General features: G+C 41.3%; 2 protein-coding genes and 1 long non-coding RNA gene across 5 annotated transcripts in view; 2 read left to right on the forward strand and 1 right to left on the reverse strand.

Moving 5' to 3' along the window:
- Positions 1–18,222, forward strand: ada (adenosine deaminase). The gene is made up of 11 exons (XM_020506869.2): positions 1–145; positions 3,664–3,725; positions 4,318–4,440; positions 9,588–9,731; positions 9,987–10,102; positions 10,894–11,018; positions 12,161–12,232; positions 14,030–14,131; positions 16,080–16,147; positions 16,320–16,449; positions 16,889–18,222. Exons 1-11 carry the CDS (start codon positions 101–103, stop codon positions 16,991–16,993), a joined length of 1,092 nt encoding a protein of 363 aa, XP_020362458.1. The 5' UTR covers positions 1–100; the 3' UTR covers positions 16,994–18,222.
- The window catches only part of LOC109908270 (cAMP-dependent protein kinase inhibitor gamma-like), a 26,349-nt gene continuing 18,325 nt past the window's right edge, over positions 18,021–26,044 (reverse strand). Inside the window, exons 2-4 of one of the 3 annotated variants that reach the window (XM_031794553.1) lie at positions 20,043–20,464; positions 18,917–19,101; positions 18,021–18,741 (exon numbers count right to left, since the gene is read on the reverse strand). In XM_031794553.1, the coding sequence (XP_031650413.1) occupies positions 18,659–18,741; positions 18,917–19,101; positions 20,043–20,044 (270 nt within the window). In that variant the 5' untranslated portion in view covers positions 20,045–20,464 and the 3' untranslated portion in view covers positions 18,021–18,658. Of the gene's footprint in view, positions 18,742–18,916; positions 19,102–20,042; positions 20,465–26,044 lie in introns of those variants that run through there. The other 2 variants (XM_031794554.1, XM_020506872.2) reach the window with 2 other exon arrangements.
- LOC109908271 (uncharacterized) overlaps positions 22,264–26,044 on the forward strand; it is a 6,092-nt gene continuing 2,311 nt past the window's right edge. The window contains exon 1 of the long non-coding RNA XR_004203708.1: positions 22,264–22,447. This is a non-coding gene — a long non-coding RNA (uncharacterized LOC109908271). The remainder of the gene's footprint in view (positions 22,448–26,044) is intronic.

Raw genomic sequence — 26,044 nt, forward strand, 5'->3', positions numbered from 1 at the left:
GCTATTCGAGTCCTGGGCGTGACAAGCTCTGAAGTTGCGCCTTTCATTCTGTGCTATCAGCACTTTCACATTCACCGGCAGACATAGGAGAGCCTTCACAATGGCAGAACACTTCACTGAACAAATAGTATTTAACAAACCAAAGGTAAGTTGTATTTGACGACTAATGTATCAGGCATAATGACAGTTGCATTAAATGATTAATTATCCTGTTTACTCTCCTTCTCAACCACTTTGTAACCATTTATTCATTACCCTATTATTCCTTCTCAAACTTGTCACGGTGTAGGCTGTACTTCGTTCGGTAATGATAGGGTTTGACGTGGCTCTTTCATTTGTTTCAAATTCTAAAATCAAGGAAGCACGTGGTTAGAAGAAACGAAAAGTAGAAAGGGAGCGTAGGCTACTATTGATGAACTGTTGTGCCATCTGTGGGCCGTTCCTGTAGCCTATTCATTTGCATCAATACCTAGCTAAACGTTTTAAGAAGATCCTAACTAGATGCATTTTCCATTGATACATTTTCTAAAGTGTTGTGTGGTATTTTCCCACTCACTTCGGTTTTACATAGCATGTAATACGTTGAGCATTAGATAACATTTCACTGTAATTATGGATGAGCATTGGTGGTGCCGCCTCTTTCTATAGGCAGACTAAGCGCGCTAGGCGTAGGGCACCACGTTAGAGCATCAGTATATTTCCACTTATGTCAGTCACTCAAAGCTTTTAGATTGCTAGGTGAGGTAGTCTAGCCAACTATCTAACCCTTGTATGAGGCCTAATCATCACCAAATTACCAACCAGGCACGCAGGGCATGTTGATTTACTTAGTCACTCACACATATATCATGTGAACATGACACAATGTGTAGAACGGCAGGAAATTTGCTTCAAAAATGCTAAATGTTCTCTGCCCCATGGCAAAAATATTAATAATTGCAGATTGCTTTAAAACGGCAACACAGTCTCCCGAACAAATCTCGCCTAGCGTCCCCGAAAGGCCAGAGGTGGCTCAGGGTGGTGGGATTGGCAGGTGCATTTACTGGTGGAGCCAGATATCTTGATGTGTCAAGCCCATGAAGACTACTGGCTGTGTTTAGAGTATCAAAAGACAAGGGGTGACACTGTAGGCCTATATAACACATATATACCATTGTTTAAATATTAATGGTGGACAAATGCACCAAAAACACCAGTAATAAGATAGTTTGGCTGTTGATTATAAGCAGTAGGCTACTCTACTTGTTTCAGTGTTCCCTTTTTAAACTGATGTAGAGGGTAAATTAATCTTGGTTACCCAAAAGTAATGTCTCATTTAGAATCTGCCCACGAGAGATTAAGGTTAAGCAAGCTGCTCTTCCTGATACCCGGACAGTGTAATTCAATTCACACACTGTAGCTTGTACTGCACCACTGTGTCTCCTATAGAGGGGCAACACAAAAACAATACAATATTTTATTGTTCCATTATTCAGAGACAATGGTAATGTGGTTGTTTTTGCTGTCAGAGTCCCCAGCCCCAACACACAACGTACAGACAACATACAGACAACACACAACGTACAGACAACAACACACAACAGGCTGGGAGCAGCACAGGGTCAGCCACAGAGCAGTGACCCTGGAGCAGGTTAGGGGTTAAGTTGCCTTGATCAAGGGCACATCCGCAGTAGGTGGAGAATGCCTAGTGAGTGCTCGATTGATTTGTATGTATTATGGATCCCCATTAGTTCCTGCCAAGGCAACAGCTACTCTTCCTGGGGTACAGCAAAATTAAGGCCAGTTAAACAATTAAAAACATTACATTACATTTCACAACTTATCAAGTGGGTTTCCTCAGGCCACTACTCTACTACCACATATGTACGATATATATGTGTGTGTGTGTGTGTGTGTGTGTGTGTGTGTGTGTGTGTGTGTGTGTGTGTGTGTGTGTGTGTGTGTGTGTGTGTGTGTGTGCGCTGCTCGGACATTAGTTCAGGAGGTGAGGGGTAATAAAGACCTTTTTGGATCATTATGTATAACATGGACAGGATGGACCTGATCCTAGATCAGCACTCCTAGTCCTATACACAAGATACTGGCCCAGGGGTAAGAAAGACACTTCAGTAAATACTGATCCTAAGTATTCTTGAACATATACCACCCATTAGCACCAGCACACAAACAATAGTGCCCTTTGGAGTTATGGTCCTGCGTCAGCAGAACATGCACAGGGCGAGGAGCTGATAGCTGATAACAAGAAGCGTAATGTGTGTGTGCAGTAATACAGTAAACAGGGATGGACAACCTTGAAGAGTGACTTTGTCATTGATAACATCTTGATTATCTACCAATAACTGAATGTATGGGGCGTGATGAGCCTGACCTCAACTATCCATGCAACAGAAACAGAACTATATGAAGTTATGTAATGACTATACATTACACAACATGTCACATTGTTTGAGTATTAATTGTCTATAAAATGATGCATGCATTTTGTGAAAACGTGCTGTTGGCCTCATGGCTGTTACATAAAGTTGTGTAATGATGGCTGTGACACAAACAAAATAAGGTTGCCGTGCTGTTATAGACACACATTTATAACAACAAGAACACAGATGATTAATAACAGTTTCTTCCATTACATTTATACCTGTTGATAGATAAAACAGGTTATATGCTTTGTATTGGTCACGGTTAGTAAAGTAGGAAACCACAGAAGAATAGCCCATGAGGAAATGAGTTGTTACTACAATGCCAGAAAATGACTTGTCGATAGAGGACTCGTTTTACTGTGAAAAAATATACTTTAGTACCTGTTTCCTCCAGCATCTTCACAGGGTCCTTTGCTGTTGTTCTGGGATTGTTTTGCACTTTTCGCACCGAAGTACATTCATCTCTAGGAGACAGAATGAGTCTCCTTCCTGTGCGGTATGATGGCTGTGTGGTCCCGTGTTTATACTTGCGTACTATTATTTATATAGATGAACGTGGTACCTCCAGGTGTTTGGAAATTGCTCACAAGGATGAACTAGACTTGTGGAGATCTATAATTGTTTTCTGAGGTCTTGGTTGATTTCTTTTGATTTTCCCATGATGTCAAGCAAAGAGGCAGGTACTTGTCCTCTTGCTCCTCTTGCTCAATTGTGCACCGGGGTCTCCCACTCTTTCTATTCTGGTTAGAGCCAGTTTACTCTGTTCTGTGAAAGGAGTTGTACACAGCAATGTACGAGATCTTCAGTTTCTTGGAAATTTCTTGCATGGAATAGCCTTCATTTCTCAGAACAAGAATAGACTGACGCGTTTCAGAAGAAAGTTATTTGTTTCTGGCCATTTTGAGCCTGTAATCGAACCCACAAATGCTGATGCTCCAGATACTCAACTAGTCTAAAGAAGTCCAGAATTATTGCTTCTTTAATCAGAACAATAGTTTTCAGCTGTGCTTAACATAATTGCAAAAGGGTTTTCCATTGATCAATTAGCCTTTTTAAAATGGTAAACTTGGATTAGCTAACACAACGTGCCATTGGAACACAGTAGTGATGGTTGCTGATAATGGGCCTCTGTACGCCTATGTAGATATTCCATAAAACATCAGCTGTTTCCAGCTACAATAGTCATTTACAACATTAATAACGTCTACACTGTATTTTATTTTTGTCATATTTTTATCTTCAGATTGAGCTGCATGTGCATCTTGATGGCGCTATCCGAGTGGAGACGATCCTAGACGTTGCCAGGTAAGTTCATAAACCTGTTGAGTTCTTAGCATTTTTCTTTTAGTTAAATAATGTGTTAAAATTGGTTTTGCTAGTTCTCTTGAATCATTAATTGCCTATTACCCTTCACAAAAAGGCTGTTAGGTTCAATTGACATACGATGTTCTTTCAGTCTTTGTGTTTGGAACATGTAGGTCTAGTTATGGTGCTCTTTTTGAACTAGCAAATATCTTTAATGTCCTTAATATAATTAATTTAAATAATAATAATTGTATTTGTATAGTGCTTTTCAATACAAATAACAAAGTGATTCACATAAAATAATCAATTAAAAGTACTAAGAAACAAACATAGTAAAAAATTTAAAAATATAGTAAAAATATACATTTAATTAAAATAATACATTGAATCATATATTAAAAGCATCTTCATAAAAGGTTGTCTTCAACAGAGATTTCAAAAGAGGCACTAAATCTGGCAGACCATTTCAAAGTTTAGGGGCCCTAATGGCAAATGCCTGGTCTCCTTTCATTTTCAGCCTAGAGAAATGAACATTGAACAGCTGTAGCTAAATATTGCTGATTGTACTTTTAAAGTCCTCTGTCTGTCTCAGGCGACGTGGGATTACCCTGCCTGCAGGCACAGTGAAGGAGATGACACACATTTGTGTGGTGCACCAGCCTGCCACGCTCACAGAGTTCCTCGGCAAGTTCGCAGAGTACATGCACGTCATTGCGTAAGTACCCTGAACATAAAGATAGATATGAGATAATTAGATGCTGACTACTGTACTAACCACCTGAGCTTTTGGTTTCATTTACATTCCCAAACTGTGAACCACCTTTTTTTAAGGAACTCTGTCCGGCTTTCAACTTACTGTTGAAAGTTGTAATAGTAGAATTTACAAGGTGCAATTTTGAAATTGGGTAGTGCATCACCAGTTCCTCTTGTCATGTTAGTCATTGCATACCTTAGAGAGATATTTATAACTTGTCAGAAATGTCCAGATCACCTAGCCCAAATCAGGTAGCGGTGCAGGAAGGGTATTTCCCGATGCTGGAAGGGGTTTTCTTATCATTATCACAGAGAGGGGTTTTCATGGACCTAGATCTATTTGTGCCAATAGTATAACAATGACCATAGGAATTGGTAAGACAGCAAAAACAGATCTGGGAACAAGCTAGGGATGTCAAACTCAAGAGTGAGAGTTTGACAAATATCTTAATAAATGAGGGTCACGGTCAGTTTCCTTCATACTGGTAGTGTTACAGGATTGGAGGGTCTCAAGAGAGAGGGAGAAACACACACAGGGTAGAGAGAGACACAAACACAAAGAGTTATCTATCCAAAACGGAGATGTATGGGTAAACCACTTCTCCAATCTTTTTGGCCCTATAACCTTATAACAAAGAACAAACAGCAAAAACATATACATGACCAAATACAAATCTTAGAATGAACTTCTCATGGCTGGCGGCAGTATTGAGTAGCTTGGATGAATAAGGTGCCCAGAGTAAACTGCCTGCAACCCAGTTCCAGTTGCTAATATATGCATATTATTAGTATATGTGGATAGAAAACACTCTGAAGTTTCCAAAACTGTTTGAATGATGTCTGTGAGTATAACAGAACTCATATGGCAGGCAAAACCACAGTTTATAACCCCTCAACTAACCGTCCCAGGCTCCCCCAGACACCATAACTCTGGAGGAGCCCTCCCTGTCCTCTCTTATCTCCACATACATTCCTTTCTTCCTAGGTCCATGCCATATAACTCCTTCCTAATGGACAAACATTATTTAATACTACAAGAAAGACAGGGTAGAATTCTTGCCAGTTATAGTGCAGTATACCTCATTTAGTCATTATTGATAAAAATCCCATAACAGTTTTTCTGTGACTTGGCTCTGACCTAACATAATCGTTTGTGGTGCTTTCGAAATAAAGCCTATTTGAAATCGGACACTGTGGTGGGATTAACAAGAAGTGTATCTTAAAAATGGTGTGAAATACTTCTATGTTTCAGGAATTTTAATTATGGGATTTCTGTTTTGAATTTGGCGCCCTGCACTTTCACTGGCTGTTGTCATATCGATTCCGTTAGCGGGATCTCAGCCCTAAGATGTTTTAAAGACTACCATAACCCACTGGATTCTCCAGTTACATTGAATGAACTACAGGACAAAATACAAACCCTCCAACCCGAAAAGGCCTGTGGTGATGGTGGTATCCTCGATTAAATTATAAAATATACAGACCACAAATTCCAATTGGCTATACTTAAACTCTTTAACATCATCTTTAGCTCTAGCATCTTCCCCAATCAACAGAAGTGGAGACAAATTTAACCCCAATAACTACCGTGGGATATGCGTCAACAGCAACCTTGGGAACATCCTCTGCCTCATCATTAACAGCAGACTCATACATTTCCTCAGTGAAAACAGTGTACTGAGCAAATGTCATAATGGCTTTTTACCAAATTACCGTACGACAGACCACGTATTCACCCTAATTGACAAACAAACCAAAACAAATGCAAAGTCTTCTCATGCTTTGTTGATTTAAAAAATCTTTTGACTCAATTTGGCATGAGGATCTGCAATATAAATTGATGTAAAGTGGTGTTGGGGGAAAAACATATGACATTCTGAAATCCATGTACACAAACAACAAGTGTGCGGTTAAAAGTGGCAAACACAAACATTTCTGTTACCAACAGTTACATGGTGTTGGAAGTTGAGAGTCTATGTACTCTATATGACCGCGATTAATTGGTGTTGTTGCCAACAATGCAATCAACAAGCTTTTAAAGAACACTTAAGACCAGTCTTGATTGGTCTTCTTCCTGGTTACTGAGTGGATGTAATGCAGGAGCAGGTCATGATGCAGGCAGGTATGTCTGTGGCAACCAACTGAATTTACAGTGTCTAATTGGTCGTTATAGATATCGTTCCCATTACAATACTAGCTTATATTTAACCCTAAAGCTATCAACATATTTCACATTTTTACCCCAAGATGGTACTTTTGAAAAAAAGCAACGATCATAGTAAAATCTAAACTCAAATCTCACCCACTGCTGAAACTAAACAATGTATTAAAAGACAACATTTTCTGTGATGGTTCAGTTCCATACCAGACTAACCAGTAACTTCCCACAACCAGTGGTGGAAAAAGTACCCAATTGTCATACTTGAGTAAAAGTAAAGATTCCTTTCATAGAAAATGACTCAAGTAAAAGTGAAAATCACCAAGTAAAATACTACTTGACTAAAAGTCTAAAAGTATGTGGTTTTAAATATACATAAGTATCAAAAGTAAATGTAATCGCCAAAATATACTTAAGAATAAAAAGCAAAAAGTATAAATAATTTCACATTCCTTATATTAAGCAAACCAGACTGCACAATTTTCTTATTTTAATTCACGGATAGCCAGAGGCACGCTTGAGTGAGTCCGCCAGATCAGAAGCAGTAGGGATGAGCAGAGATGTTCTCCTAATAAGTACGTGAATTGGACCATTTTCCTATCCTGCTAAGCATTCGAAATGTAACAAGTATTTATGGGTGTCAGGGAAAATGAATGAAGTAAAAAGCACATTATTTTCATTAGGAATGTAGGGGAGCAAAAGTATAAATAGTAAGTAATGTACAGATACCCCAAAAACGACTTACTACAATACTTTAAAGTATTTTTAATTAAGTACTTTACACCACTGCCCACAACAAGTATGAAAAGACCCAATGATGGTTTGTAATAGCAGCCAGGGAAGCTGCTAGCTGTCAGTTATGCTGAATGAAGCATTTATTTAGCAAGGCCTTCCCTTGAAAAGCTGTGTTGTTGCATCTGGTGCTTCCCCCCTACACGACAACAACATGGGGAACTTGCTAGCTGTGTTTGGCTCATGCAGAATTGTGTGTGTTGGCGGATAGACCGGCACAGAGGGGGGTCACGGGGTCGGAGGGAGAGACAACAAGCATTCAGACCAGGCATGTTAGAAACAGGCATTCACGTCTAGTGTAAATGCTGGTCTGTTTTCCAATCGTGATGTGAAACAGAAACTTTGTTAAGTCAAAAAGCAACAAAGGGAATTGATGCTGGATATATCTGTCCCACTGAGTTTGCAGACATTTCCCACCCCTCCAACCAGAATACCCATTGCTCCACGGGGACTTTTACAGAAATGTCTACTATAAAACAGAATGATATGCACTCAAAATCAAATTAAAATTACAAATGAATATAATATTCTATCATTCCCTATGTCAGGGTTCCAAATAGGTGGAACTCAAGCCAAATTAGTAAAACACATATATATATATATATATATATATATATATATATATAATGATTTTTGTTGTTGGACATAAATGGCTGTAAAATCCCCAGGAAATCAGCTCAAAGTTATTTTAATTTAGGAAATATGTCAAACACTATATATGTTTGGGCTTCTTGCAGTCAATTTGCAGTGTAGGTCTACAAATCATTTAGAATTATGTTCCGGCCCCAGGACCATCCACTCAAAAAAGAATTGGCCCGCGGCTTAATCTAATTGGTGGTCCCTGCCCTATGTCATCCCTCAAATACTGTACACAGGCTGATCTTATGTCCTTTACCTTCATTATCATACAGGGATAATGATAGTCATATTCTCCTGCTGACAGTTAGTCATATTAGCAGTAGCAGTGCCAGTCAAGTTCAGGTCAGGGGTCACAGGGAGCATTGGTTCAGCCACTTGGCTCTCTCTGACAGTAATAGTCCTCCTGGCGTGGCGTGCTGAGGATTTACCATCAGATTACCCTCCTGTCATTTAGAGAAACACTTCTACCATGTAATACTCTGTAATACCCTGTTACTAACCCTGCAATACCCTGTTACTAAACCTGTAATACCCTGTTACTAAACCTGTAATACCCTGTTACTAAACCTGTAATACCCTAGTACTAACCCTGTAATACCCTGTTACTAAACCTGTAATACCCTGTTACTAAACCTGTAATACCCTGTTACTAAACCTGTAATACCCTGTTACTAAACCTGTAATACCCTGTTACTAAACCTGTAATACCCAGTACTAAACTTGTAATACCCTGTTACTAATCCTGTAATACCCTGTTACTAAACCTGTAATACCCTGTAATACCCAGTACTAACCCTGTAATACCCAGTACTAACCCTGTAATACCCTGTTACTAAACCTGTAATACCCAGTACTAACCCTGTAATACCCAGTACTAACCCTGTAATACCCAGTACTAACCCTGTAATACCCTGTTACTAAACCTGTAATACCCTGTTACTAAACCTGTAATACCCAGTACTAACCCTGTAATACCCTGTTACTAAACCTGTAATACCCTGTTACTAAACCTGTAATACCCTGTTACTAAACCTGTAATACCCTGTTACTAAACCTGTAATACCCAGTACTAACCCTGTAATACCCTGTTACTAAACCTGTAATACCCAGTACTAACCCTGTAATACCCTGTTACTAAACCTGTAATACCCAGTACTAACCCTGTAATACCCTGTTACTAAACCTGTAATACCCTGTTACTAACCCTGTAATACCCAGTACTAACCCTGTAATACCCTGTTACTAAACCTGTAATACCCAGTACTAACCCTGCAGGCCAAGAGGGAAGAGACACAAAGAACAATGGGCTGTTCCTAGAACGTTTCCTTTATTTTACAGGAAAATTGAAATATAGCTTCTTCCAACATCTTCATTTGTAACTGGATGAACATGATGTGATGAAATCTAAAGCAAATGTAGGGCCTTTGCTGGTGACTAATACTATTCATTATCTGCCATAGTTGAGTAAATATTTATGTTGTTTCTCTTGGGCTTCCTCTGATTTTCTGTGAACTTTCCAGTGGTGACAGAGAGGCGATCAAGAGGATCGCCTATGAGTTTGTGGAGGACAAAGCCAAAGAGGGGGTGATCTACGTTGAAGTCAGATACAGCCCACACTTTCTGGCTAACACTGACGTAGAACCCATTCCATGGAACCAAAAAGAGTACGTGGATGATACTATATGTTTCTGATCCGGTAAAGTAGATGACAGAAAAGCGTGCCTTTGAAACATACTGTATGTGTGATTGATGTCTAATTACCATATGGACATGCACAATACAGTTATTTGAGTTACTTGTGCTCTCCGATTGCAGTCTTGTATTGTTCATGTAGGTATCTGTTCTTAGAGATAAAAAATGTGACATTGCAATGCATTGAAGAGTTCTCTGTGTGTTGATTTCACTCTCTCTTCCCCCAGAGGTGACTTGAGCCCAGATGAGGTTGTTTGCTTGGTGAACCAGGGTCTGGCTGAGGGAGAGAAGGCATTCAACATCATAGCCAGGTCCATTCTGTGCTGCATGCGCCACATGCCAAGTAATGCCCTCACGGTCCTGTCCGGTCTGTCTGGCCCAACACAGCCCCTCCTTATTGTCTGCCTCTGTCTGTTTTCCTGTCCGCAGTCCTCTGTCTGTGATCCTCATCACACTAAGTTGCAGGCCAAACATCTCCCAGTCAAAAATACTCGCTCCTGTTTTGGGCATCGTCTGACTATGTCTTGTTTCATTTCAACCCCACTCAATGATGTTGATCTATATGTGAGGAGGTGTGATGCTGTGCTTATTGAGTTTTCTCCTTAGCTAATGTCACCATTTGCTGACCCTAATGCAGACAGTAAAAAGGGGCTCATTTGTGTAATGTATCACTGAATTAAAAATTGCAAGCCAAATCTCCTATGTTATACAGTCCAGAATAGTCCCAGCAGTAAAGGAATTTGGTTATATGTAACTTTCTGAATTCACAGAGCATAGTATCTGTTTTTGTTATTACATGCAACAAAATACAAGTGACTATTTTAGGCAAACATTCCAGTGAACAGTTTTCTGTTGTCAGTATTTAGTTTTTTGTATTTTGTTCTGCTTTTGTTAACAATAAGTTTGGAACTGAACAATTTGACCTTTACAACCATTGCTTTACACTAGCTTCCACAGAGATGCTTGACATGATTCACAATGTCTCTCATTTGTAGCAGCAGATATTCAGATAACCTTTAGGTCATAGATCTAGCATGAAAACATTTCACAAACATCCACACAAATCAAACATCCTGCATTTTAAAACGACCTGTCTCTGGGTCTTTGACCTCACTGGGTTGTTGCGTTGCGCAGGCTGGTCCAAGGACGTGGTGGAGTTGTGTAAGAAGTACAAGAAGGATGGAGTGGTGGCTATTGATCTGGCAGGAGACGAGTCACTCAACTGTGAGGCCTACCCAGGACACAGGATGGCCTATGAGGTAACTTACCACTGCCCAACTTTGAACCCTCGTGTCCAATTCATTCTGTATGTGCTGTAGGTAACTGTTCCATGCATGCATGGTTCATGGCCACGATACAAGACAATAGCTAGCCTCAGCAGGATATGACGCTAACCATTTTCCTACTGAACGCTGTCATGCAGCATACCATGCTCATTTTTATTGCTTAAAAAGGTGCCAGATCACCCTCCAACTTGCACAAGAATTTAAAATTTGTGACACTATGAAAGAAAAAAAAATCCCATTTGACACTGTTGGCTACCCGTTGTCAGATAGTAGAGTTAAAGTACAACCATCTTTATTGGGGCTATTGCAGAACTTCAGACCTTAAAAGGCCTACAATTGGTTGATTTGTTTTATAACTAGCCAATAATTTACACCTTATCATTATAACTCATCAACTCTCTATACATATACCCATAAATGGAGACCTGAAGGTCGCTTTAGACAGACAGTTGGAGGTCTGCAATTTATTGCAACAGAAAACTCTCTCAAGAGCAATAACTGAATCAGTGAAACTATTCACCATGTTCATGATGACCAAATTTAGGCAATTTGTCCAAAGTATGCCACTTATGTGTTTCAACTGCATAGTTCGTTCTATCTCAGGAGGTTCCTGAATTAAACACACAGCCATTCAATCATTCCCCCCAGGATAACATCTGGGAACACTGTGGTAAGGTCATCCAGCGGCTGAAGTGATAAATGTGGACATGTTAACATCTGTTTAAATCATTAGTGTGAAGAAGTCCATTTCCAAACACTAGGAGTCGGAGAATTAACATGCTCTTAGTAGAGTGCCACGCTGATACTAATACAGACAGTTATAACTGTACAAGCTCTAAATTCAGAGGTCTTAAATTCTAAGATGGGTTTTGTCAAAAGCAGATCTGACATTTCTCAAATGTTGGTGAGATTCAAATCTTACCAATCTAGCCTTTGGCAAAAAATAATGCATTCTCTTTACCGAAGCATGGGCTCTTGGAATCATGTTATGACTATGTTCATCCATGTATAATGACAGTTTCAAGACAATGGAAGGTATTTCAGTTGGGACTAACTGTCAAAGCCAGATGTTTCTCATGTTAACTTGGTGTTGATGTGAATGACCTTGTTGACAGGAAGCTGAGAGATGTGGGGTCCACAGAACAGTCCATGCTGGAGAGGTAGGCCCTGCCTCTGTGGTGAAAGAGGTGAGCTTCCCTTTCCTGTACAGCCTTTGGGGACCATTAAATATTTATTTGGCAGTTCAACTTGACCGAAGACTTTCTCTACTTCTCAACACACAACAGCAACACCTACAGTACCAGTCAAAAGTTTGGACACATCTACTCATTCAAGAGTTTCTTTATTTGTACTATTTTCTACATTATTATTCTACAGTGAAGACATCAAAGCTATGAAATAACAGACTCATGTAAACAAACGTTAAAACAAATCAAAATATATTTTATATTTGAGATTCTTCAAAGTAGCCACCCTTTAACTTGATGACAGCTTTGCACATGCTTGGCATTCTCTCAACCAGCTTCATGAGATAGTCACCTGGAATGCATTTAAATGAACACGTGTGCCTTGTTAAAAGTTCATTTGTGGGATTTCTTTCCTTAATGCGTTTGAGCCAATCATTTGTGTTGTGACAAGGTAGGGGCACTATGATGAAAATGGCACTCATGATGACCGCTACGGGAAAGGGAAACCCAGAGTTATTCTTCTGCAGAGCATAAGTTCATTAGAGTTACCAGCCTCAGAAATCGCCAATTGACTGCACCTCAGATTGCAGCCCAAATAAATGCTTCACAGAGTTCAAGTAACAGACATCTACTGTTCAGAAGAGACTGCGTGACTTCATGGTCGAATTGCTGCAAAGAAACCACTACTAAAGGACACCAATAAGAAGAGACTTGGGCCAAGCAATACAAGCAATGGACATTAGAACGGTGGAGAACTGTCTTTTGGTCTGATGAGTCCAAATGTGAGATTTTTGGTTCCAACCGCCGTATCTTTGTAAGACGCAGAGTAGGTGAACAGATAATCTCTGCATGTGTTGTTCCCACCATGAAGCATGGAAGAGGAAGTGTGATGGTGCTTTGCTAGTGACACTGGTTTACTTCAAATTCAAGGTACCCTTAACCAGCATGCTAACAAGCAATAAGCCATCCCATCTGGGGTGCGCTGCGTGGGACTATCCTTTGTTGTTCATCAGGACAAAGACCAAAAACACACTTCCAATATAAGGGCTATCTGACCAAGAAAGAGAGAGTGATAAGTGCTGCATCAGATGACCAGGCCTCCACAATAACCCAACCTCAACCCAATTGAGATGGTTTGGGATGAGTTGGACCGCAGAGTGAAGGAAAAGCAGCCAACAAGTGCTCAGCATATGTGGGAACTCCTTCAAGACTGTTGGGAAAGCATTCCAGGTGAAGCTGGTTGAGCGAATGCCAAGAGTATGCAAAGCTGTCATCAAGGCAAAGGGTGGCTACTTTGAAGAATCTAAAACATTTTTTGTTGTACACTTTCAGTTACCACATGATTCCATAGTATTGATGTCTTCACTATTATTCTACAAATGGTGAAAATAGCACAAATAAAGAAACACTTGAATGAGTAGGTGTGTCCAAAATGTTGCCTGGTACTGTACGTCATAACGTCTCTCACTGAACTGTTATCATGTTATAAGTGACACTGCATTGTGAAAACATATGTCCTCTTTTATAAGAACGTAAATACGGTTTGTTTGTCAGATAGAATCAAGTAAAACTACTGAGTATACAGAGCGCACTAGTCTGTTCATCACTAGCCAATATCACGTCACCCTGGAATTCTTCACTAGCCTATGTGAATTACTTTCTATGAAAGCCATATTTCTAAAATGTCAGGCAACTATGCAACCAAAGACAGCATGTTGCCAGGAATAGCCAGTAGTTCTGTTCATGAGAGGATTTTGACAAAACTGATTGATGACACATATCTCATGACTTCTTCAGGCTGTGGAGGTCCTGAAAGCAGAGAGAATAGGACATGGCTACAACATACTGGAGGACCAAGTGCTGTACAAACAACTCCTGGAGCAGAATATGCATTTTGAGGTAAGAACGTACACATTTATATTTCACCTGTAATGTAAAGTAACATTAGACTTCGTACACACACAATATTACATGATGTATGAGCATACCTCATAAAACAAGATAAATAGATCCTACCATGAATGGAGAGGCTACACAGCTGACGCTTAAACCGACTAGCAAAAACCTAAAAAGTGACCTTTACGTTAACCCTAACCAAATCCTTAACACCGACCCTAACCTTAACCTAATTTTAATACTTTTATTAAATAAAATATTGGTTTGGGCATCAGGTTGTGGACTTATAGCCTTTTCCTACCATGAAGGCGGCTAGTGCAATGACCTCTGGTGGTCATGAAGAGACATTACACAAGCGTTGTGTCCCAATTAATAGCTCCTTTCTCCCAAAGGGTCTACTTTCCTACATAGATTTGAAAGTAAAATGACTGGTACAGTGCATTCGGAAAGTATTCAGACTGCTTGACTTTTTTTTCACTTTTTATAACGTTACAGCCTTATTCTAAGATAGATTAAATAGGTTTTTAGAAATTGTTGCAAATGTAGATATATATTTTGAAAAACAAATACTTATTTACAAAAGCATTCGGACCCCCTTTACTCAGTACTTTGTTAAAGCACTTTTGGCAGCGATTACACCTTCTTGGGTATGACGCTACAAGCGTGGCACACTTGTATTTGGGGAGTTAATCCCATTCTTTTCTGCAGATCCTCTCAAGCGATCAGGTTGGATGGGGAACGTCGCTGCACAGCTATTTTCATGTCTCTCCAGAGATGTTCGATCGGGTTCAAGTCCGGGCTCTGGCTGGGCAACTCAAGGACATTCAGAGACTTGTCCCGAGGCCACTCCTGTGTTGTCTTAACTGTGTGCTTCGGGTCATTGTCCTGTTGGAAGGTGAACCATCGCCCCAGTCTGAGGTCCTGAGCAGGTTTTCATCAAGGATCTCTCTGTACTTTACTCCGTTCATATTTCCCTCGATCCGGACTAGACTCCCAGTCCCTGCTGCTGAAAAACATCCCAACAGCATGATGCTGCCACCACCATGCTTCACCGTAGGGATGGTGCCAGGTTTCCTCCAGATGTGACGCTTGGCATTCAGGCCAAAGAGTTCAATCTTGGTTTCATCAGAACAGAGAATTTTGTTTCTCATGGTCTGAGTGTCCTTTAGGTGCCTTTTGGCAAACTGCAAGTGGGCGGTCATGTGCCTTTTTCCTGAGGAGTGGCTTCCGTCTGGCCACTCTACCATAAAGGCCTGATTCGTGGAGTACTGCAGAGATGGTTGTCCTTCCCGAAGGTTCTTCCATCTCCACAGAGGAACAGAGGAACTCTGTGACCATCGTGTTTTTGGTCACCTCCCTGACCAAGGCCCTTCTTTCCCAGCTGCTCAGTTTGGCTGTGCGGCCACCTCTAGGAAGAGTGTTGGTGGTTCCAAACTTATTCCATTTAAGAATGACGGAGGCCACTGTGTTCTTGGGGACCTTCAATGCTGCAGAATTGTTTTGGTACCCATCCCCAAATCTGTGCCTTGACACAATCCTGCCTCGGAGCTCTATGGACAATTCCTTCCACCTCATGGCTTGGTTTTTGCTCTGACAGGTGTGTGCCTTTCCAAGGTATTTCCAGTTTGTCATTATAGAGTATTGTGTGTAGATTGAGGAACAAATTCATTTGATCTATTTTAGAATAAGGCTGTAACGTAACAAAATGTGGAAAAAGTCATGTAGTCTGAATACTTTTCCGAATGCACTGTATATGGAAAATCCCCATAGCCAACACAATTATTTTAAACTTGTGGGGAGTAGTGAACATGTGCACACTTCAGGAGGAAGGAGTTTATTGGGAGGCAACCAAGAACTAGTCTCCTTCACTAGCCATGTGTCCAACTACAGCCTAGAATCCTGGCAGACAAGGCTACTGTTCTGTAAGGAAGGAATGCCGTGTGATTTTCAGGTGTGTCCCATATCCAGCAAACTGACTGGAGCCTGTGATCCAGACTTCACCAAGCATCCTGTCATCACGTAAGCCATCTTTCACTACTCATCATATTCTATGAATGATACTTCTGATAAAGTTTCAACAACCCAACACCATAAAGAATGTAACAGGCGTTTGGAAACAATACCTTTTTTTAACCGTTTCATTTTTGTCTGGGTTTACTTTTCCCGTGTGTGTGTGTGTGTGTGTGTGTAGCTTCAGAAAGGATAAGGCCAACTACTCCCTGAACACAGACGACCCTTTGATTTTCAACTCCACCCTGCACTTAGACTACAGCACTGCCCAGAACTACATGGGCTTCACCGAGGAGGAATTCAAGAGACTGGTAAGAAAACACATTTCAACTCTTCCTATTTGGCTTGGCAGCTCAATACCATTAAATATTTAGCCTGGTCCCAGATCTGTTTATGCTGTATAGCTAAATCCTATGGTTGTTAACATGACAATTAATGACCAAAGGAGTTGGGAAGACCACACAAACAGATCCAGATCCAGGACCAGGACCAGGCTATGAAATACTATGTAAAGGGAGAAATACTATGTTCTAGGGAGTTTTTCCTAGCCACCGTGCTTCTACACCTGCATTGCTTGCTGTTTGGGGTTTTAGGCTGGGTTTCTGTACAGCACTTTGAGATATCAGCTGATGTACGAAGGGCTATATAAATAAATTTGATTTGATTTGCGACTGTTGATAATACCATTAAATACTACAGTATATTCTCTCCTTATGGTTTAATAAGTCTCTCATTCACTTCGTTTTTCAGAACATAAACTCCGCTAACTCCAGCTTCTTGCCTGAGAAGGAGAAGAAGGATCTTATTAACAAGTTGTACGAAGCCTATGGAATGGTGGAGAACACTGGCTTTTAAATTAAGTACTGATCAGAGCTGCAACAACAACCCAGGCACCAACCACTTTGCCATGTAAGATAGGTCGTATAGACTATTTGAATCGTCATGCCAACAACTTACATTTCCTTTGGTGGAAATAGAGTTCTTACCCCACATTTTAAAATAAATTAGGAATGCTTCAGGTAAACCAGCTCTATACCAAAAATTATCAAAAATGTAATATTGTAGTCCTAGTTGTGAGCACTAGGTGACGTACTCTATCTACTGCTGTACTGTTCTCACTTGGTGGAGAGTAAAGCCTACTGAAGTGGTCTTACCATTTTTATAGTAACTTCTGGAAGAGGTTTTTCTCAGAGGTAGATTTAGTGAAACATTTTGTCATTTTTGCATTTTACTAATTGAAAAGCAGTTCCATTTAATACATGTCTTCCATTGAGGACAATGACGTTAAAATACGAGCAATATCTACAATAAAAACGCTTTTGCATCTTAAAATTGTCATTATTGAAGGAGTATCAGAATCAACTGCAATATGGACCTTACCTCACTATGGACAGTTTAGTTCAAATGTAAACCACTTGAGTGGCAGCTCTTACAGAGCAGCAGCATATCTTACTGGAAAAGCACAGGCTGGACCCAGGAACATAGAGCTTGCTCATGAGTACCACTTCACTCAAACACTTCTTCTCCTTTATCAAAAAAGAATACAACATGGAGGTGCTAGGGCGCTGTCCTATATGCTGTAAATTGGCTTCCTGTGACCACTCCAATGTACACTAAACTGCATTAGGAAATATTGATGATAACCTCAAATATTCAACTTCCATCAGCGATGGGTGTCTTTGAACGGTCACATCCTGGCTAACGTCAGTGTTTCAAAAAATCTATAGAAAACATCTACTTGAACTAAATAAATCCCACTAGCATTATTCTGACCACTGAAAGTACAAATTCTGACCACTGAAAGTACAAGTTCTGACCACTGAAAGTACAAGTTCTGACCACTGAAAGTAGCTTCACTGAAGAAAATGAAAGACTCCGGGAGTGCCTCAGGCAGCAATGGTATTCTGAAGATAAGATTACAGTTGTGCCAACAGCAGAAGTATGCACATACCGTAACAGAAGATACATAAACATTTTATTACAGAAAAGAAATGACTATTACAAAAGGTATCAGAGAACCATTTGAAATAAATATGATACAACAAAAGGTAAAATAATAAACACAAAATAAATGGCAAACATGATTATAGATTCTGCGTGGCTCGTTTTTGATGATAGTTCCATGTTAGGTTTGGAACAACAACATTTCATTCTAAGAAAGGATAGTGTTCAGTACATCTGGAGAGACATAGATCCAAAGTTTGGTACATTCTCATAGTGATGTGAGAACATTTCCTTTACCACCGTAGCCCAGCAGCACCTCTCGGCCAAGAACAGATGTAGTCCTACTTGTCAACAACTGTTCTGTCAACTACATTTCCCACAATGCCAATTGATAAAGGAGAAGGATCATGCAGCTGGACCAGCAAAGCTCCATCAAAGCTACACAGTGAGAGATGTCATCACTGTTGAGTTAGGAGAGGGGTAGGGTCTAGTCAGGCAGGACATTCAGGAGATCCTCTCTCTGTCTTATTCTGTCCCTTCTTCTCCGTGTCCCGCTCTCCACTCCTGTGAGGTGGTTTAGGATGGGCCCTCGCCTCCCTGGGCCTCTTGGCTGGTCAACCCTTCACCCTCAGGGGCTGGTGATGCACCAGAGTCTCCTTCTGAAAGACACGGGAAACATGGTCCATTAAAAACAAAGAAAGTGCCCACAAGTGTCAATAGATTAGAGATGGCTTGGGAGAGAAGGCAGGAGGTAATGCTGACTAAGTGAATGAAGATGTAGAACACAAACACCTGGCTATATCTATCTATACACACACACACACACACACTCACCCGCCACCTTCAGGTCCAGCCCTTCCATGTCTTTGGTTAATTCACTGGTGCTGGCTGCTGCCGCCTGTCCCTGTATGTCAGGTACTGCGTTCCTGCGGCCTGTACGATCACAGTTGATGAAGTCAGAGTACGGTGTTGTTGTCTCCACATCCATTATCTGTCCATGACCAGACACCTCATTACACCTGCAGGGAGGGATAGGATAGGATTCATTTTAATGTCCCAAGGGGGAAATTATCTCTGACACCCAGTACTGATGTATACAAAATAGACACTGTACATTACACACATCATGATACACGTCACATACATAATACTTTCCATATTCCCTTATTCTGTCAGAGGCGTACTAACACAGTTCAGCTTTACTTATTGCTGGTTAGGTATTAGATGGACATGGGAATAAATGTGTGTTTATACCTGTTCAACTTACATGTGGGGACCTTACAGCGTCTGTCTGAGGGAAGGAGGGACCCTACAGCGTCTGTCTGAGGGAAGGAGGGACCCTACAGCGTCTGTCTGAGGGAAGGAGGGACCCTACAGCGTCTGTCTGAGGGAAGGAGGGACCCTACAGCGTCTGAAGGAAGGAGGGACCTGAACTGAAATCATTTCCTGCTCTTGTCTGATGGAGAGGGGGAGGGAGAGGGACAGCCTTACTGAGGCCAACAAAACAAAGCTGAGCTAAACCAAGCTGGAACTGTGGAAAAAAAGGAAATATAAAAAAATAAACATTTGAACCACCACAATTATGTTCAAGTTGACACGACAGTGTGAGGGGTATGACTATCTCAATGTTGAGCCATACAAATAGTCTGTACCATATCCAGAGCTCAGAGTTGACAGTGAAATATTGTCCTTTCTATTTCTGCACAGTGGGCTAATGGCGCTAGCGTCAGAGCTAATTTGCCAACCTAATTACAAGTTATTAAAATAAAATAAAAAACAGAGCGTTGATCAGGGACTCAAACCCTCAAGCCAATCACTCACTTAACTTTGACTCTCTAAAAACTACTCACATGAACAGTGCAAGCTTACAATACGTTCTTTATACATATTAAGTCTTTCAAAAGTGCAGAGGCTGACCAGGGGAGAGAGAAAAGAAGAGAGCCTATTGAGCTCAGCTTACATTAGCTACTCATTCCTCCCTGTTGGGTCTTCCTCTTCTCAGCTTACATTAGCTACTCATTCCTCCCTGCTGGGTCTTCCTCTTCTCAGCTTACATTAGCTACTCATTCCTCCCTGTTGGGTCTTCCTCTTCTCAGCTTACATTAGCTACTCATTCCTCCCTGCTGGGTCTTCCTCTTCTCAGCTCACATTAGCTACTCATTCCTCCCTGCTGGGTCTTCCTCTTCTCAGCTCACATTAGCTACTCATTCCTCCCTGCTCAGTCTTCCTCTTCTCAGCCCACAGAAAATTGGGTCATGGATCTTGCCAGGGACTACAATACTATACAGCTAGCTCGTGGTTTCAGGAGAACAGGTGGGTGGAGGAAAAAATCTGCTCCAAAAATAAGAGACAATCTGTTCCTTTTAGAAGTAGGGCCTTCCTCTGGAAAAGAGATGAGGAAGACAATCTGTTAGCCGTTTAAACCAGGCCAAACACGGCACTCAACTATTGTTTGAAACAGTGACACGTAGCAAAATCATTTGTATGCCAGGCTACGAATCTGTCAGACAATTATAGGCAGCTGGACAAGTGGCCATATCCTACTCCAACAATCAAACACTTCCCTCCCCCTCCAACCGTCATTAAGAATCAGGCATAGCTGGCCCCAAAGCCTCAACATGGCATGGCCAACAGCATTACAAAGACTTGATTAAACATCTGAACATCAACTAGGAGCATAACCAAATCAAATTCTATTGGTCACATTTAGTAAACATACTTAGCAGATGTTATTGCAGGTGTAGCGAAGTGCTTGTGCTACATAATCTGATAGTCAAGGTCACATGTCCCCACAGATAAGCCACTTGGACAAAGCCCTGAACCATAAAGAATGGAGAAAGAAAGTTGGCAGACAAAGCTAGGCCTTCTCTCTCATGCATTGACACAATAACCCAGGGTCGGGTGTTTCCCAAATACTTTCACTCACATCACATTCCTTCAGTATCACTCAGAGGAATGGCTTCCTCTGTACAGAATATTATCTACCGTGCCAAATGAGAAGTACCCAGGGTCAGAGTAAAGCAGGGCAGCTGTGCCAAACCAGGGCTGCTTTAGAATGAGCAATGAGCAGGAATGTGCAGATAGTCCCATAGAATTACTAGAATGGCCATTCCCATTCAAGTCAATTAGGTGTACCAATCAAATGGCCGTGGTCTGAGGGGCTAGGTCCGTTCTCCCCTCCAGGAGAGGACAGCACAACACACAAATGTCACTCAAGTGGAATTGCCCTTATAGCACCATAACTTGCACCACTGTATGCCATTAAGCTAATGCACAGCTTTACATTAGAAAAAGAGAGAAACATCCACTCCTCTATTTTCTCTGCAGACAGAAATCCTGTTTTAATGTTCTTTAGACCAACATTACAAACTAGCTAATGCAGCTCTGTTTCTTGAATGATGGTAGGTTGTTATAGTCTGCCTAGCGACAGTGTATGGGACCTTAAATTACCATTCTGTGGTCTGAGGTCTTGCCCAGACATGTTGATTTTCAGCCCTGCTCTCTCTCTCAAACACACACACATACATACACAGGAACGCACACACAATAACTATGGTGTGCTCTATACTAAAGAATACCTCCACTGTGGAGGAACGCTGCAGCATCTTATTGAAACTATGGTGTGTGTGTGTGGTGTCCATCATCTACATACACGTGTTATTATAATGTATGGCACGAACTGCTTAAGGCTGAGCGATATATTTCATTAAATTTGATTAGTTCGAATGTATGTTTTTGAACGATATCCCAAATTCCTGTATCACAGAATCAAGTTTTTGTACTTTTTGTTTTTATGAGCATTTGTCTTTTTGGTCTCATCTCGTTCGCTCCTTCCATGCTGTGCAACTTCCCATTAACACCAGAGATTTGTGTATAATGAGATGCTCATGTCTCCAGCCTAACAATAGGAATCGTTGTTCCAAAGGCATGAAAACTGGCGACAAGCTTACATGCTGACCAGACCGGACACGTCGCGTGCGCGAGCGTCGCAAATTGGATTTCTAAATTTATTTTATTCAATTATTGCACCCACACTGCTCGCACGCGCCAAAGAGCGTCTGCGACACCAAGGGCTAAAATAGAACTCATTCCTATTTTTGACGCAGATCGCGCTGAAAGTCCTGCCTCTCCCATCTCCTCATTGGTTTATAGAAGCAGGTACCCACGTGCCATTTCCTCATTGGTTATACCCACGTGGGTGACTGAAAGACGAACTGTTTTGCTGGTAGTTGTGGTAATAAAATTAAAGTTTAGATGCGATCACCATATAAGTTAAACAATGAAAAAGCCTGGAAGGAGGAGAGATGACTAGAAATGATTCGGTTGGCCGTTTTTTGTCGGAGTAGAGGTCCTTGTGCATTTCAGGTAAAATAACAACTCAATGTTTATATCCCAGAACAAATTAGCTAGCAACAGCAAGCTAGCTAAATAAATACAAATTAACGTTAGCTAGCAAGTGCAAGCTAACTAGCTAAATTGCCATACATGTTTAATGACTTTCGACCTGTCCCCAAATTAATGTAATTGGTTCAGAGTTTGTTTTGATATTTTAACCTGCGTGTCGTGATCGCGTTTGGTGTGGGGGGGCAAAATAAATTTCTGCACGATGTATAAAAAGCGCCCAAACCGGGCGCAGCCGGTTTGGGTTCCGTGTTAGGTTCAAAATAACCGCATTGCGCTTATCTTGGACAACTTTTTGCGAGAGTGAAACCTCTCGCATTCTGGAAAATTAATGCGCTAGCAACATTTGTCAAAAATATGTTTATTACTAGCGGTTTAGTCTTTTATAAACGTGCATAACTAAGGAATTGGCAACTCGTTGTCATTCTGACAAAAAAGGTATGCCACTTGTTTTCAACCTCTGAACAAAGTGGATAGGCTAGCATGCTTTTCAAACAGTTGAGACGGACAGAATTTTGTGTTCATAACTCAACTGTTATGACTTGTTAGTTGAATTCAGAGCTCTTATACAAAGATCCAAGTTGGCACAACTTGAAATATAAATATTAGTTGGCTACTTGCACAAGCACTCCTGCCTCCTACATTATCTAGGACCAAAAGGCTCTTTAACAGCTTCTTCCCCAGGCCATAAGACTTCAGAACAAATGGCCACCCGGACTATTTACATTGACACACCACAACTATGAACTAACGCATATGGCTCTCAACCAGCTTCACCTGGAATGCTTTCCCAGCAGTCTTGAAGGAGTTCCCACATATGTGGAGCACTTGTTGGCTGCTTTTCCTTCACTCTGCGCTCTTTTTATTTTATTATTATTTTTACCATTATTTAACCAGGCAAGTCAGTTAAGAACAAATTCTTATTTTCAATTACGTCCTAGGAACAGTGGGTTAACTGCCTGTTCAGGGGCAGAACGACAGATTTGTACCTTGTCAGCTCGGGGGTTTGAACTTGCAACCTTCCGGTCACTAGTCCAACACTCTAACCACTAGGCTACCCTGCCGCCACGCTCTGACTCATCCCAAACTGTCTCAATTGGGTTGAGGTCGGGGGGATTGTGGAGGCCAGGTCACCTGATGCAGCACTCCATCACTCTCCTTTTTGGTGAAATAGCCCTTACACAGCCTGGAGGTGTGTTGGGTCATTGTCCTATTGAAAAACAAATGATAGTCCGACTAAGCCCAAACCAGATGGCGTATCGCTGCAGAATGCTGTGGTAGCCATGCTGGTTAAGTATGACTTGAATTCTAAAATCAATCACAGACAGTTACACCAGCAAAGCACCCCCACACCATAACACCTCCTCCTCCAAGCTTTACGGTGGGAAATACACATGCAGAGATCATCCGTTCACCCACACCGCGTCTCACAAAGACACGGCGGTTGGAAGCAAAAATCAGTAACCACGTGTGTTATTTCATAGTGTTGTCTTCACTATTATTCTACAATGTAGAAAATAGTCAAAATAAAGAAAAACCCTTGAATGGGTAGGTGTTCTAAAACTTTTGACCGGAGTGTAGATTCAGCCTGGGTATGACAGTATTGCTGACAGTTTTAAAATGCAGTGTATTTGACCTTTACAATTGTACAAGAAAGCTTATTTTGAGGGGGGAAAAAAACAAATTTGAATTTTTTTTTTTAGATATGACTTTTAGGCCGTATCACTCAGCCCTAACTGCAACCAGGTTTACCCTCAGTTCGCCACTTGTCTATGGTTGAAGTTTGTTTACCCATAAGTTACAGTTTAAAAGTCAATGGTAACTCAATATATTAGCCAACAGACCGCTTCATAAAGGAGGCTCCTGAAAGGTCCTGAAAAGGGCAGAGCAGGAGAGGAAACTGGACCCAGCTGCAGCTTCTAAACACTACCAAAGTAATGTCACAGGTGTGCTTTCAGCCCAGACAAACTCCTCAATCCTCTACAGGAAATCGCTACACTACAATAAGTGACCTGTTAGTTTAGCGCCTCTAGACACCAAGGTGCATTTACAATGTCCTATGAATCTCTGAACAAGCGGTGATTCTCAGAAAGAGGGTGGGCTTTCATTGGCTCCATAAAGAATATATCACTATTGTAATGTGTGATAGTGTGGGGGGGGGGGGCTCACAGATTGGATAAAGGGATTTGTTTACAGTATATGAACATCGGTAGCCTAGCGGTTAGAGCGTTGGGCCAGTAACTGAACGGTTGCAGTTTCGAACAGCCGAACCGACAAGGAAATTTTTTCCCCCTATGTGCCCCATGAGCAAGGCACTTAACCCTAATTTGCTCCAGGGGTGCTGTACAACTATGGCTGACCCTGTAAAACCACACATTTCACTGCACTTATAAAAGGTGTATGTGACAAAACATCTAAACTCGGCAAAAAAAGAAAATAGCCCTTTTTCAGGACCCTGTCTTTCAAAGATAATTCGTAAAAATCCAAATAACTTCACAGATCTTCATTGTAAAGGGTTTAAACACTGTTTCCCATGTTTGTTCAATGAACCATAAACAATTAATGAGCATGCACCTGTGGAACGGTCGTTACGACACTAACAGCTTACAGACGGTCGGCAATTAAGGTCACAGTTATGAAAACCTAGGATACTTAAGGAGGCCTTTCTACTGACTGAAAAACACCCAGGGTCCCTGCTCATCTGCGTGAATGTGCCTTAGACATGCTGCAAGGAGGCATGAGGACTGCAGATGTGGCCAGGGCAATAAATGGCAATATCGGAACTGTGAGACGCCTAAGACGGCGCTACAGGGAGACAGGACGGACAGCTGATCGTCCTCGCAGTGGTAGACCACGTGTAACAACAACTGCACAGGATCGGTACATCTGAACATCACACCTGCGGGACAGGTACAGGAAGGCAAAAACAACTGCCAGAGTTACACCAGGAACGCACAATCCTTCTATCAGTGCTCAGACTGCCGGCAATAGGCTGAGCGAGGTTGGACTTAGGGCTTGTAGGCCTGTTGTAAGGCAGATCCCCACCAGACATCCCCGACAACAAGGTCGCCTATGGGCACAAACCCACCGGACCAGACAGGGCTGGCAAAAAGTGCTCTTCACTCACGAGGCACGGTTTTGTCTCACCAGGGGTGAAGGGTCAGATTTGCGTTTATCGTCAAAGGAATGAGCGTTACACCGAGGCCTGTACTCTGGAGCAGGATTGATTTGAAGGTGGAGGGTCCGTCATGTTCTGGGGCGGTGTGTCACAGCATCAGCGGACTGAGCATGTTGTCATTGCAGGCAATTATTGGGAAGACATCCTCCTCCCTCATGTGGTACACTAGATCCGAAATAGGGTGCCATTAGTGTTTTTACTGATAACAATTTGATTTATGATTTAAGTGATTTAAAACGCTTCATTCTGTTACCAAATCGGTAATAGAATGAACACTAAACAGAATATTTAAAAAAAACTGCAATGTTGATTAAGGGCTTGTAAGTAAGCAATTTCACTGTAAGGTCGACACCAGTTGTATTCGGCACGTGACAAATAAAATT

This window comes from Oncorhynchus kisutch, linkage group LG17 (genome assembly GCF_002021735.2).
Source record: "Oncorhynchus kisutch isolate 150728-3 linkage group LG17, Okis_V2, whole genome shotgun sequence".
Taxonomy (NCBI): Eukaryota; Metazoa; Chordata; class Actinopteri; order Salmoniformes; family Salmonidae; genus Oncorhynchus; species Oncorhynchus kisutch.